Consider the following 14,420-nt stretch of genomic DNA (forward strand, 5'->3'; position numbering starts at 1 on the left):
TTTAGAGATATTGCACAAATTACTGCATACTTGTTTAATATGCAGATTGAAGGATATGGCGTGGTCAACAACGACATCAAAACTCCCCACAGTGTGAAGACCAAGGTAATATCATCCAGTGTAAGTATCTGGTTAGCCATCATATTTCTGTTAGGGCAGAGTACAATAAACTCGGTTTTATATGAATTAGAAGCAGAAAATTAGTCATCTAGATCTTTATTTTTTGACATAAAGACATTACTGCAGTTTAAACTAATTGGTGTGTGTAATCTGGATTCATGGATATGTAAAGCTGGTATCATTGGCATAATAATGAAAATGTAAATTATATCTTCTAATAATACTTCCTAAGTGAAACATGTATAATATAAACAGAACTGCACAGAATCCTGTGGAACTCCATAATGTGAGGAAGAATTTGAGATTAAAAAAACTGTTGGAGATTAGCCTATAATTATCTGAGACAGCTGGGGCACGTGATGCGTTTTTAAGCAACGGTTTAATTAATGCTTACAGTCACATGGGTCACGCAGCATGGACTTATTAAAGTTATTAAGGTGAAGAAAACCTTTATTGCTGAAGACTTAATTCACAAAAGCGCAGCTCTTCAGTGTTGTTTAATTATTTTGGATACAAACGAGGAGATACAGAACAAACTACAATAATATGCAAGGAGTGCAAGAAAGCTATAATATTGAAAGGGGGAAATACCTCTAATTTATTTCACAATCTCAAGCATCAACACCTGTTTCTAGTAAAGAGCCAGGCAATCAAAGAATGAGCAGTTAGCGGAGCTGTATCATTTCTGCGTGGTCAGTAGAATCAGAAACACCACCACAAGCTTCAAGATCAGCTGAGGACAACCTAGGCCAAAGCACAACATTGCCAAACAAGACCCTTAGAAGCTTTTTTAAGAGGGTAGCAGCAAGGACTGGGACCATCTCCAAGGGACAGGCAGAGTTAAAAATGACCTAGATTGTCCCCCAGCAGATAGTGACAATGATCCCCTCAAATGGTGGAAAGTGCACGAGGTTAACTTTCCTCAGGTCAGTCATTTGGCAAGTACTTGTGCATCCAAGCCACAAAGGGCAGCCTCTGAAAGGTTGTTCAGAACAGGAGAGAACATTGTCACCTGAAATAGGCCTGCACTGAAGCCTGCGTCAGTTAATAGACTCGTATTCTTGAATAAGTAATAACTATGATAACTATGGTCTGCCACTGATTGGCAGCGTTGTCAGGCAGCATTGTTTTTTAGTTTTCATATGAAATGGATGTTGTATGTTTTAAAAGTTATACTTCATTTACATTTATAGTATAGTGAAGTTATACTTCATTTAAAGGCAACTTATTTTTTTGTTGATTGTTATATTTATGCTCAAAAGATTTGAGAATTATTCATTTTATTTTTCTAAACGGCACTTTAGATTTTGGGGTGGATTTTATTTTATTTTTTTAGTATTTATGTTTTATACAAACTTTTTCAATCCAAAGAACAGAGGGAGAATTTTTATTTTTATACTTTAAGACTGAAAACATAAATAAAGTTCTGGCACTAAAAGTTACCTGTGTAATTTATCTATTTTTTTTCTTTTTATAGAATATTTCAAGGCAACCTGTTATGTTTAATTTGTCAAATTAATAACTTTTTCTGTATTTTGTCATATCGTCAAATTTATCGTTATCATGAGAATACTCTGAAATATCGTGATATTATGTGTGGGCCATATCATCCATCCCTAATGTCATATATAGCCCATTTGCCAATGTGTCCTAACAAGAAGCTGAGTAGACGTACGTAATAAAGTGGTCATTGAGTGTATATGTCCTGCATATTATGCAAGACTGAAAAAAGAGGGAGTTCTGAATCTGTCAATTGGGTATAAATCAGTCACTTTTTTGGGAGTGATTTCCACACATACTGTAGAAATACCTAAAGTTTGAAAGTGTCCATTACACGTTTAAATGTCTGTTTAGCGAATGTATTCCTGGATAAACTGAGAATGTTGATAGCTGCTATTGAGTAATTTATACAACTGGAGTTTATATCTTGAGTGTGCTAACACTGCAAAAAGCGAACAATCCTTTAGTTACATTTTTACTCATTAATCCCTTTGCTGTTCAGACATAAAATATAAACTATATGATCTTTCTTGATTGCAGGCAAACATTGTTACATCATCTCTTTTGAGTTGCAGTATTACTTGTCTCTCTTTCTCTGCTTTTTTGTGTCAGCTTTTTGATTTTTGACCCACCACTAAAAGACTTGGCTCTGTTTACTGCTTATTACTGACTCAGAGATTCTGCAGCCTAATGAACTTACATATTTACAGCAGCAGACTTGAAATCAACAATAGGTTGGGTTTATATGTGTGTGTGTGTGTGTGTGTGTGTGTGTGTGTGTGTGTGTACGGGTTCGTACTATCCTGGTGGGGACCAAAATCTGACTTTTACTATCCTGGTGGGGACTTTCTGCACCGTGGGGACCAAAATCCAGGTCCCCTTGGGGTTGAAAGCAATTTTCACACTCAAAATGCGGTTTTACTGTCAGGGTTACAATTAGGTTATGGTTAGGTTTAGGGTAAGGGTTAGGGTTAGGCATTCATTTTTAATGGTTAGGGTTAGGGTAAGGGGCTAGGGAAAGCATTATGTCAATGGGATGTCCCCACGAGGATAGCAAACCAGACATGTGTGTGTGTGTGTGTGTGTGTGTGTGTGTGTGTGTGTGTGTGTGTGTGTGTGTGTGTGATGACTTTTGAAACCACACTGAAAGAAATGATCAGACTGTAAGCATAAAGATAAGTGATAAGAGAGTTTTTACACAGTCGTATAGAAGATAAATGAATGTGCTGACATAACTGTAGTTCAGTACATTCAAGTAAGAACAATTAAAATAAAGGGTCCTATGTGCGCTAAAAAGATAATACAGCTGGGTTAAACATTAACAGTCACTGTATGAGTCTGCACTGCAGCTCTTTTGTTTTTCAGACCTTCACCATCAAGCTCAAAATGACAGACTTTGGAGAGATTCTAAGGAACATTGGGGAATTTGGATTATTCCAGAAGGTCACTCTAATTGCACTTTGCTTTCCAAACTTTGTTCAGACTTTTCTCTTTGCCAGTTTTGTTTTTATCCAATCAGATCCAGACAGACACTGCAACACAGACTGGATCCTCAGTGCTGCTCCTAACCTGACCTCAGAGGAGCAGCTCAACCTGACCGTGCCTCGGGAGGAGGATGGGACCTTCAGCAAGTGTGAGATGTTTGTCCCAGTGAGCTGGGACATTGATACTATCAGAGAGTACGGACTCAATGAGACCACAGGGTGCCAGGATGGATGGGTGTATGGGAACATGCTCTATAAAGCCACCATAGTCACTGATGTAAGTGAAATTTGTTGTTCAGTAGATCACTCACCTCCATGAAGCATTACATTAATTCTTCTTTGTTTTATTATTATTATTATTATTTTTTTCAAATACTTACAGTTTGACCTAGTGTGTGGCCAGGCCAGCTTGGTGGAAGTGATTCAAGCAATGTTCATGGCTGGAGTTCTTGTTGGTTCCCTCATGTTTGGACCTTTTGCTGAATCGTGAGTGTGCTCCTTTCAGTAGTTCATTGTTCCTTTTGCAGATTACCGAAATACAGAAATACTTTAATATAATTTCACAGGGAATGAATAACTTTGTCTGTCAGCACCTTCACACTCCATATGCTTTTCTCTAGATCTTTAATGTAGTATGTTAAAGTGTTGCTTCCCTACATATATAACAAAACTGCAAATACAGTCATCTGAAAAGACAGTTTTTAGAGGACTCTTGTGTAGTCTCTGTACAGTCTTGTGAAAAAAAAAAAAAAAAACTTGCTTTAGCAGCAATTCCCCAGTTTGATGCTGAGGGAAATATAGGTACACTCAAAAAATGAAACTGGGTGGTTGTTACATTTACAAGATTCAATCTTGTAATTTGAACAAAATAATTTCATGTTTCTATGGTGAACATAATTAAATCATGCAGGATTTGCATGAAATTCAGCAACAATTTATTCTTGTTGAGATGACATAATACAATCTCGTTAGAGTGGTTAGTTGACTGGACTAACAAAATTCACAAGATCCTACATAATTTCAAACCACAGGAAAATCACTGGGGTAATAAGAGGCAGACAACCATACACACACCACATATGTGCTGTTGCTATTTATTGTGGTTTAACCTGTCAAGGACAAAAACATACAGAAAATTCTGTATCAAGCCGTGTAATCATAACCTTCCTATTTTTTTTAAGTCTGGCTTGATAGCTTGGTGGTGCAGTGATTAGCACTGTTGCCTCACAGCAAGAATGTCCTGGGTTCAAAACCACAATCTGGTCAAGTTTGCAGTGGGTTCTGCCTGCGAACTCTGGTTTCCTCCCACAGTTAAAAGTCATGCAGTTATTAGAGTTAGGTTAAGTGGTGTTTCTAAATTACCTGTGAGTGTAAATGGTTGTCTGTTTCTATGTGATAGACTGTCGAACTGTCCAGGGTGTACCCTGCCTCTCGCCCTATCACATCTGGGATAACCCCCTGCAAACCAAGTAAAGGTGTTTTTATGTTAATCAGACTCTAGACTTTGTTGAACACTCCAAAAAAATAACTCTTTAAATGAACTTACTGTCATGATATTTCATATTCTTTAATGAAACTTTAATAAAACAAGAAGGGCTCACACTCATTTACAATCAGTTAATCAAGTGCAGTTGATTAACAGCACTTGCTACTTACCCTCCTCACTGTTACTGAAACATGGGGTGTAGCTTTTCACAGGACTGCCCGTGAAAAGCTCTATTTTTACATGATTGCATTACTGTTATCTCTTTAATGACACAACATTACCCCTCCTTTAATATTTGCTTTTGTGATTTACATAACAGAAGCTAATATATCACTGTGTCTTTCTCTTGGTGTTTCAGGTTCGGCCGCAAACGAGCAACTCAGATTCCAGCAGTCCTGTTGTCTGTATTCACTGTGACAACAGCTCTCTGTCCCAACGTCTACTTATATTTAGTATCTCTGTTTTTGGTGGGATTTGGAGCTGGAGGATATCGAGTCAACAGCATCATACTGTGTATGAAGAGTACACTAACTTTCTACAAACTTTGCAACTAACAATGTAATTTTTTACAGGTCCAACAAGGCTGTACCGATCTGATATTTTCCATTCAAACTTTATACTTCCACCTTTTCCCATTTATTATTCGTATTGTTACTTTTTTCTTACTGTTGCCTTTTGACCGTTTTACATATTTACATTTACATACGAGACAAAAGATCATCAGTTTCTAAACATAAAGATGTTGGACAAAGAACAAAGACACATTTATGTAATTTTGTGTCCGTCTTTCTACAGTCAGTTTTGCCTTCAACTAAAAACATACTTGAGAAGCTCTTGGTTTGTTGTTGGTTGGTTTGGGTCATTATCCATTCACACTGTGATGTTCTGTCTGATCAGGTGTAAAATAGTAATAGAAAAATATATGTACAGTCAACCTAGATATTCATAGCAGCTGATGTGCAATGTTTTTACTTTATTTTGTATTTATTTTGTTCCATTTGAGCTGATGTCTTAATCTAAAATAAACAAATAGCAATTAACATATTTTCCTTATTACAGCCACTGAATGGATTGGGACGTCCAAAAGATCATGGGGAGCTTGCGTGACTCAGCTGTTTAGTGCAATTGGAGAGTGCGTCCTCGCTGGTATGATCTATGGCATCCGAAACTGGAGACTGGCTCAGCTGATCACAGCAGTTCCGCTTGCAGTTCTTATTATCTACATATGGTGTGCATTTCACTCTATTTATTGAGCCATTTATTAATTTCAAAATGTCTGTTTGTTTGAAGTGCCATTTTGTTTCTATCAGGTTTATTCCAGAGTCAGCCAGGTGGCTGTTAAGCAGAGGCAGAAAAGAAGAAGCCAAACAGCTCATTGTCAAAGCAGCAGCCATTAACAAACACCCTGTGTCAGAGTCTCTTCTGGACAAGGTAGTGAATCACATTCAACAGGGGAGGAGTTTTCAAGAACATCAATGGCACCTGTAAAATTCCTGTTTATTTGTTATGTTTACTATTCAACATATTCATGACAAGAGATGTATCTATGTATTAGCCCTGTTCAGGGTGTCTCTCACTGTATGTATTGGGATCAGCTCCAGCCTAATGGGGACCCTGAAGTGGAACTGGAAAAAAACTAGACTGATTTCAAGTCATTTTTCTTAATTTGCTATGATGGTGTTACAGCAAGCGTTGCTTCTCCCACAGATTGAAGTGAATAACACTGTGAATAATGGAGGAATAAAAATCATCTTCAGGTCATCACTGCTGACCAGATATTTCTTTATTATAATACTATCATGGTACGTTCAAGATCTATAGTGAGGTTAATACAAAAACATGGTGCTGTTTGTAAATCGTAAGATTTTGACTTTTGAATTTGATGTTTTGATGATTAAATGCCCATTTATAAATGTGTTATAAATGGTTCATGATACAACACTTTTGTGTCTGATTAAATGTGTTTCTCTTCTCTTTTAAAGGTTTTCAGTGAACCTTTCCGTCTACAGTTTGTACTTAGACATGCAAAACTTTGGTTTGAGCATCTTTGTAACCCAACTGCTTTATGGTGTTTTTGAAGTACCATCTGTTTTACTCTCCATGTGGCTGCTGGAGATTTTTGGGAGGAAAATATTATTCATAGCAACCCTTCTGATCGGAGGAGTCTCTTCCATACTTATCCTCGCTGTTCCTGATGGTAAAAGCTTTGTTATATCGCAAAATACATTTTTAATTGTCTGCTTATCATGTTTATGTTCACTTTTATTAATTATTTATTTCCTTTATGTCAGGTTACGCCATTGCTGTCACATCTTTAGCTGTTGCGTCTCGTTTTTTCTTGATATGGGCTGGCTCTATTTGTATGGTCTTTATGCAGGAGTTGTTTCCAACATCAGTTAGGTAAGCAGTCACAGTTTATATTCATGTTTATGAACAATACCCTGACTTGTGTGAAAAGAACATTGGGGGGAAAAAGACCAAATTAGAGAGTATACCTTTTGTCTTCCTGTTTCAGACAAACAGCCACAGCTTTAGGATCCATATCAGCAAGATTAGGTGGATTACTGGCTCCACTGCTGAACTTGTTGGCCATGTACCACTCGGTCATACCCATCACAGTCTTCAGCTGCCTTACCTTGATAGGTGGATTTCTCGGCTTCTTGCTTCCCGAAACCAAAAGAAAAGAGCTTCCCGAGACGACTGAAGAGGCTGAGCGCAATGGGTATCAGTGTTTAACTACTGCAGCATCTCAAACATGTTATTTTGTCAGTGATTGTTTTTTTCATGTTTTTTGTTTTATATCTTTCAGACAAGTTAGCTCCACAAGAAGAACAACTACCAGTCCACATTCGTATTCAACCAAGATGTAGGGATGGGTATCGTTTAGGTTTTATCCGATACCAGTACCAAACCGGTACTTTTGAAACGGTGCCGGTGCTTAAACGGTGCTCGAACCGGTGCTTAAAGAATGGAGAACACAAACTTTGTCCAAAAACCTCACATGTTATGCTGTTATTTTGTAAAAAGATAATAATGCTAGCCTTCTGCAGCTATAGGGCATATGTTGTATCACTCTTGGCTGGAAGCAGTGCTTAAACAATGGAAAAAACAAACTTTGTCCAAAAACCTCTCATGTTTAGCTGTTTCCCTCTTTTTCTTTGGTCATTTTAGCCTTTTTGCCCAGGGTGAAGGGAGTATCTGCAATCAAACAAGAAGACAGCTGCATGTAACTACGACGGTGTTTGCTAGTTCATCTTACATGCATTAATTTAATAACGTGGTTAGCCTACTCAACGTAAATTACACACGAACAACATTAAGCTACTCACGCAGAGAAGAACAGCTGCTGCTGCCATCATCATCCTCATCATTTCTGCTACACTGGCAGGGCTAGGGGCCAGGACTCTACTCTTCGGGTTTTTGGGGGATGTTGCTAACTCCGGGTCCGATAACAGGCACCACACCCGCAGTAGATGTGCTCGGTGTGAGGTCTCGCAGCAAGCTATCAAATACGGTGCATTTCTCGGCTTTTAAAAAAACGCTATGCTTCGCCAGGTGTTTCATCGGATTTGAGGTGTTACCTCCTTTGACAGTATCACCTTAAAGCACTTGTTGCAGGCTGCTGAGTTTGCATCTTTTGCTGTGAAGTACAGCCAGACTTTTGACCGCTTTGCCTTGGGCATTTTTTTATCTGTAGCTCTGCTCTAAAAGAATGTACGTACCTGGGCCCGCCTACTACGCTTGCAAAGGTAAAATGATTGGCTAGAATCCAAAGTGTATGACATTTCAGGAAAAAATAAAGCACCGAAATAAAGCACCGAAATGTGCGCTGCGTTTCGGTCTGGTTACTACCGTTTATGTCAGAACCGGTGCCATACCGGTACCCATCCCTACCAAGATGTAGATGTTTTTTGCACTGATTTCATCTTTACAAATATGTGATGTATTTAAATAAATCACAACCTCAGTCATCATGTACAATAGACATCCCTGGTTCTGGACTCAGGGTCTGAAGATACATCTGAGGAGACCACAGTCTTATTAAGTTGTCATTTTGTTAATACTTTGGTTTTTAGACAGTGTAACTTTGGCTAACTTTCTGCAGTACAAAGAACCAACTGTAATAATAAGTGATTAAATAAACACTGTTTCCATCATCTTTTTTCCATTAACTGCTGCAATCAATTTCTTTTTTCCCCTGTAGAGGAATCCTATTGTGATGTAGTATAAATCATTGTATTCCATACAGAATTGTGAGCCCTTACTCTACAATTAACTGCCTATAGGTGCAACCCGACTAATTCTGATATGTTTTTAAAAATATATATATATATTTACATCGTTAACTGGATTTAATTACACTTAATCTACATAGTGAACAATAGAATCTTGCCACAACTATCCCACATGATTACCCCTCCATTAACATTTGCTCTGACCCCCACTTCTTTAAAAATAACATTTCCTATGAGTATACACTGTATCTCTCTGATTTCAAATACAGTTTGGAAAGAGATTAATTTGGGCTTTATACAGTATCCCTGCATGAAGTCCTGAACGTTTGTTTGGATATAATTTAGTGTGAATTTATCAGTTTTAAGAAATTAATAAAGCCTTTGAAAATTTAGAAAAGGTTAGTCATTACAAGTAGTGTGTCAGCATTTTGAGTTTATTGTTGTATTTTTGAATTCTTATGTTACATTGAAAGAATGTTAAGTTTTAGTATTATTATCAGTTTGCCTTGAGTTTTAAGCCTACTTTAGGTTATTCTGTGTCTTCTTAGTTATGAGTCTTTTCCTGTTCACTATATGGTCTTGCCCTCAGTGTCTTACTTTCAGTTATGCCTGTGTTTAAGTCTCCCTTATAGGTTCGTCCTGTTGAGTCTGCATGTGTTAGTGTTTCATATTTCATGTCTGTGTTTCCTGTGTTATCATGCTTCTGTCATGTCTGTGTCCTGTTATGTTTCCTGTTTTATTTTGAAGAGGTCTTGTGTTCTATGTTCATTGTTTTAGTTTCATTTTCCCTGTGGTATCATGATGTTCATTTGTGTCAGCTGTGTCCACATGTTTCCACTTTCCCCGATCACCTCATGTGTGTATTTAGTCTACGTATTATCATTCAGTCTTTGTCAGGATGTCTGTTTTCCTCGTCTTGTTGTGTGCCCTGCGCTCCATAGTATCACTGTATCATAGTAATCATATTTGTTCCACAGTCACTTCTCTGCTTAGTTAGTTATTTTCCCAGTCTAGGTTTTAGTTTAGTTTGTCACCCAGTTCACCTTGCTTTATGTTGTATTCATGTTTTTCAGCCTAAATAAAACGGCTCGCCTTTTGTTAACCCCAGTTTTGCCTCCTTCTGTGTCTGCACTTGAGTCCACCTCTCCATACGGTCTGCTCGTGACATAGTAATTTCTATAATTTCATTAATAGTCTCAGTTTTTAATTGATCAACAATTTATTCAACACTTCACTGCATCTGAATATCAAATTAACATAAAAATAAAGCTTTTCACAATAATGCCAAAAATACCATCAAATCTTAATCCAAACCATGACCTTTTCATAAATGTCACCAAGTAGTCTACATACATCATAATGTTCACCACTAGAAACTTTTTGGGGGTGATTATTTTTTCATGTTGTCTTTTATGCTACATTCAAGTTAGACCCTCTTATTCCTACATTCAACTGGTAATTCTTTAGTATGATCATTATTTGAAAAAATAAATTATAGCACTTTTATCTACCACTCTTACTCATAAAAATACCTTTGGTAATGATACGTTACCAGTTTTACAACTGACTCATAATGCAGAAACATGTTGTGCAGCAACCGGATACAAAAAGGCTGGACAGTCTAGTCTTTGCTCATGATCAGTTGAAAAAGTTTTAAGTACACTGAATGTATTATGATGTTGGATATGACCAGGTTTGTACAATGTGTATCTCATAAAATCAGTAAGGACTTCAAGTCAGTGTATATTTTACATACTCATACTTTCAAACTGTATGAGGCACAACTTGCTAGTACCAGGTTGGACCTCCTTTTGCCTTCAGAAGAGTTTTAATTCTTTATTGCATTGATTCAACAAAAGTGATGGAAACATTTCTCTGAGATACTGGTCCACTGAAGTGATCTGTGTTTTGCAACACGGCATATCATCCTGCCGGAGGCAACCGTTAGAAACTGAGTACAATATGGTCATAACAGGATGGCCAAAGTCAGCAACAAAACTCAAGCAGGCTATGGTGTTTAAATGATGCCCAGCTGGTACAAAGGGCCAAGTGTGCTGACAAAATATCCCCCGCACATTTTACCACCATCACCAACCTAAACTTTTGACACAAACAGGATGGATCCATGCCTTTATGTTGTTTACATCCAATTCTGACCCTGCCGTCTGAATGTCACTGCAAATCAAGACTAATCAGACCAGGCAACATTTTTTAAATCTCTTTCCAATCAAATTGTAGTGACATCTGGTGTGGTCTTCAGCTGCTGTGGCAAATCTGCTTCAAAGTACGACATGTTGTGCATTCAAAAGCACTCTTCTGCATACCTTGGTTGTGGTCATTTGATTTTTTGTGGCCTTCCTCTCTGGCCATTCTCCTCCGATCTCTGACATTAACGCAGCAATTCCTGTCACAGGATATTTTCCCGTCTTTTTAACGTCTTCTGCAAATCCTACAGATGTGCTATGTGGGGTATTAAATAAATCAGTAGTTTCTGAAATACTCAGACCAGCCTCTCTGGCACCAACAACCATCCAAAATGCAAGAAAGCAGTGCTACATACTTGTTTAATATGCAGACTGAGGCACATATCCCGGTCAAAAACAGTAACAAGAGGTTTCATTTTGTGGATAAAGTTACTTTATTCTAACCCAGTGGCAACAGTTATAACCAGTGGACAACATATTCTATCACTGTCACCTGCAAAGAACAGACTATTTTCCACCCTGTATAGGCTAATTAATGACATCTGTCCCACCTCTTTGAGGAAATAAGAAGGTGATGGGAACCGGACATAAGTTCAGCAATTAGTGATGTCTCATGTCGCTGGCAGCCATGTATTCTTATGTAGACCCCTCTTGCCCTCGGTGTAAGAGCCTACCCCCAGATTTCATACATATGTTCTGGTCGTGCCCTGCACTTTCCACTTTTTGGGGAGACATTTTCACTGTATATACAAAAGTCTTTAGGAAGAAAATCCCCATGAGTGCTATTTTTGGAACTACTCCTTCGCTTAACTTCAGGAATTGATTGTGGACTTTAGGAGGACCAGGAAAACCTTGACTCCTGCTTCAATCCAGGGGGTCAATGTGGACATTGTGGAGGACTATAAATACCTTGGAGTACACATAGACAATAAAGTGGACTGGGTTAAAAACACTACTGCACTCTACAGGAAGGGCCAGAGTAGTCTCTATTTTCTGAGGCGGCTGAGGTCTTTCAACATCTGTCAGACAATGCTCAGGATTTTTTATGAGTCTGTTGTGGCCAGTGCTATCCTCTATGCTGTTGCATGCTGGGGCAGCAGGTTGAGGGTCGCAGATGCCAACAGACTCATTAAACTCATCCGCAAGGCCAGTAATGTTGTGGGGATGGAGCTGGACTCCCTTAGGGTGGTGTCTGAGAGGCGGATGTTGTCCAAGACAAGTACAATGCTGGATAACACCTCCCACCCACTCCGTGATGTGCTGGCTAGTCACAGGAGCACGTTCAGTGAGAGACTGAGATTACCAAAAGCACCACTGAATGACACAGGAAATCATTCCTGCCCGTGGCCATTTCCCTGTACAACTCATCCATCGAATACACTGTAAACACAGCTAAAGTTACACCCTTTTGCACACATGCTACAGCAAAATAACAAATGATAAAGTTTACAGGTTAGAGTTTAATGTCAATCATATATATTTCACCTCTGTAATATTCTAATATATTGTATTATTTTAATAGTTTAGTCTGTTACTGTTACTGTTTTGGAGCAACTGTAGCCCACATAATTATCTTAGGGGTTATGAAAGTATTCTGATTCTGATTCCCTACCCTCATTACAAGGAGAAATGTCCTGCTTAATTGGAAATGGCAATCTCCACCAAGCTTTACTAGATGGATTAAGGAGACGATTGTTAGAGTGAATTGATAAATGTTTGTCATTTTTATGCTTGACCATCCATCTCTATATAGTTTAACTGTGGGATGAAAACAATTCCACTCTCCCCCTCCCCAGATTCTCGAGGTTCTGGGTGCGAGGTTGAAGTGTTTTATCACAGGTCTTTTGAAGTAAGCTTCCTGCATTTACGACCCTTTGGTCAGCAGGAACACACACACACACACACACACACACACACACTGCCTTTTCTTTGTAACCAAATGGGGTTTGCAAGGGGAGGTGTTTTGTAAACTATTGGTTGAAGTTGTCAATAAATACTGCTGCAAGGGAAGCTGCTCTTTGAAGGACTTTGGGCTGGAGACGGGTTAGGAGCTGGTTCTTGAGCCAAGGACTTCCCTTGCTAGCAAGAAAATGATGTTCGTCTTGTTTCTGTCGTTAACGGGAATAAGTTTCTAAACCAGCGGGGTCTGACTTAGACCCAACAACGATGTATTTCTTAAAATTGGAAAAAAATAAGATTTACTTTGAAAAGAACTACACAGCAATTCTTAGAGACCTGGAAACCATTTCTGAATTATTTTGAGGAACCACAAATACCTCTAGATGAGAACTGCTGATCAAGTTTAACTGTCATATTTTCAATGTAATATACTGTTACATAGGGGTAATTTGTTCATTTTCTTTCCCCATTCGTTTAATTATTATTATTATATATAACTTTTTTATTATTGTATTCATTTAATTTGGGGGATTTTTTGTTATTTATTTTATATGTAGTATTATTATTACTCCATCTCTGTATATCCCCATTGCCTATTAGTCCGTTAACGGATTGTTGTATCCTTTATGTTTTCTTACTAGTCTGGGGACACTCAACTGTAAAACCTCTGTTTATTATTAAATAAAAACCTGAAGAAAAAAAAAATGGCATCAAGATTCCCCACAGTGTTACTGGAGGTCAAGGTTGCTTTTTAACTAAAAGCTATGCTTTTAAATAATACTTCGAAACATTTACAATAGAACTTGAGATAAAAAAAAAAAAAAGGTTGGCGATTAGCCTATAATTAGCTAAGACAGCTGGGGCTGACATGGCTGTTTAAGTACTGGTTTAAATAATGACACCCTCAGGGCCTGTGGGATATAGCCCATTTGGCACTGTGTGAGTTACAAATGGGCTATATACCACAAGAAGCTGAGTAGGCGTACGTAATAAAGTGGTCATTGAGTGTATATGTCCTGCATATTATGCAAGATTGAAACAAGAGGGAGTTCTGAATCTTTTAATTGGGTATAAATCAGTCACTTTTTTGGGAGTGATTTCCACACATACTGTAGAAACACCTCCATTAGAAACACATTCATTACACATTTAAATGTCTGTTTTGCAAATGTATTCCTGGATAAACTGAGTGTGTTGATAGCTGCTATTGAGTAATGTATACAACTGGAGTATATACCTTGAGTGTGCTAACGCTGCAAAAAGCGAACCATTTTTTAGTTTCACCTTAGTTACATTTTTACTCATTGATGTCTTCAGTGTTCAGACATAAGTTATAAACTCTATGATCTTTCTTGATTACAGGCAAACATTGTTACATCATCTCTTTTGAGCTGGAGTATTACTTGTCTCTCTTTTTCTGCTTCTTTTGTGTCAGCTTTTTTACAGGAGCAGAGAGGAAAAGCAGAGCTTCATGTTCAATCCTTTATTTGTG

General features: G+C 38.0%; 1 protein-coding gene across 1 annotated transcript; it reads left to right on the forward strand.

Moving 5' to 3' along the window:
* The first annotated feature begins 3,006 nt into the window (after positions 1-3,006).
* Positions 3,007-7,460, forward strand: LOC134617211 (solute carrier family 22 member 13-like). Its single transcript, XM_063462413.1, has 10 exons — positions 3,007-3,381; positions 3,487-3,590; positions 4,949-5,103; positions 5,650-5,818; positions 5,901-6,021; positions 6,298-6,392; positions 6,573-6,787; positions 6,882-6,990; positions 7,106-7,312; positions 7,400-7,460. Exons 1-10 carry the CDS (start codon positions 3,007-3,009, stop codon positions 7,458-7,460), a joined length of 1,611 nt encoding a protein of 536 aa, XP_063318483.1.
* The last annotated feature ends 6,960 nt before the right edge of the window (positions 7,461-14,420 follow it).

Source organism: Pelmatolapia mariae, linkage group LG18, assembly GCF_036321145.2.
Source record: "Pelmatolapia mariae isolate MD_Pm_ZW linkage group LG18, Pm_UMD_F_2, whole genome shotgun sequence".
In the NCBI taxonomy this organism is placed as follows: domain Eukaryota; kingdom Metazoa; phylum Chordata; class Actinopteri; order Cichliformes; family Cichlidae; genus Pelmatolapia; species Pelmatolapia mariae.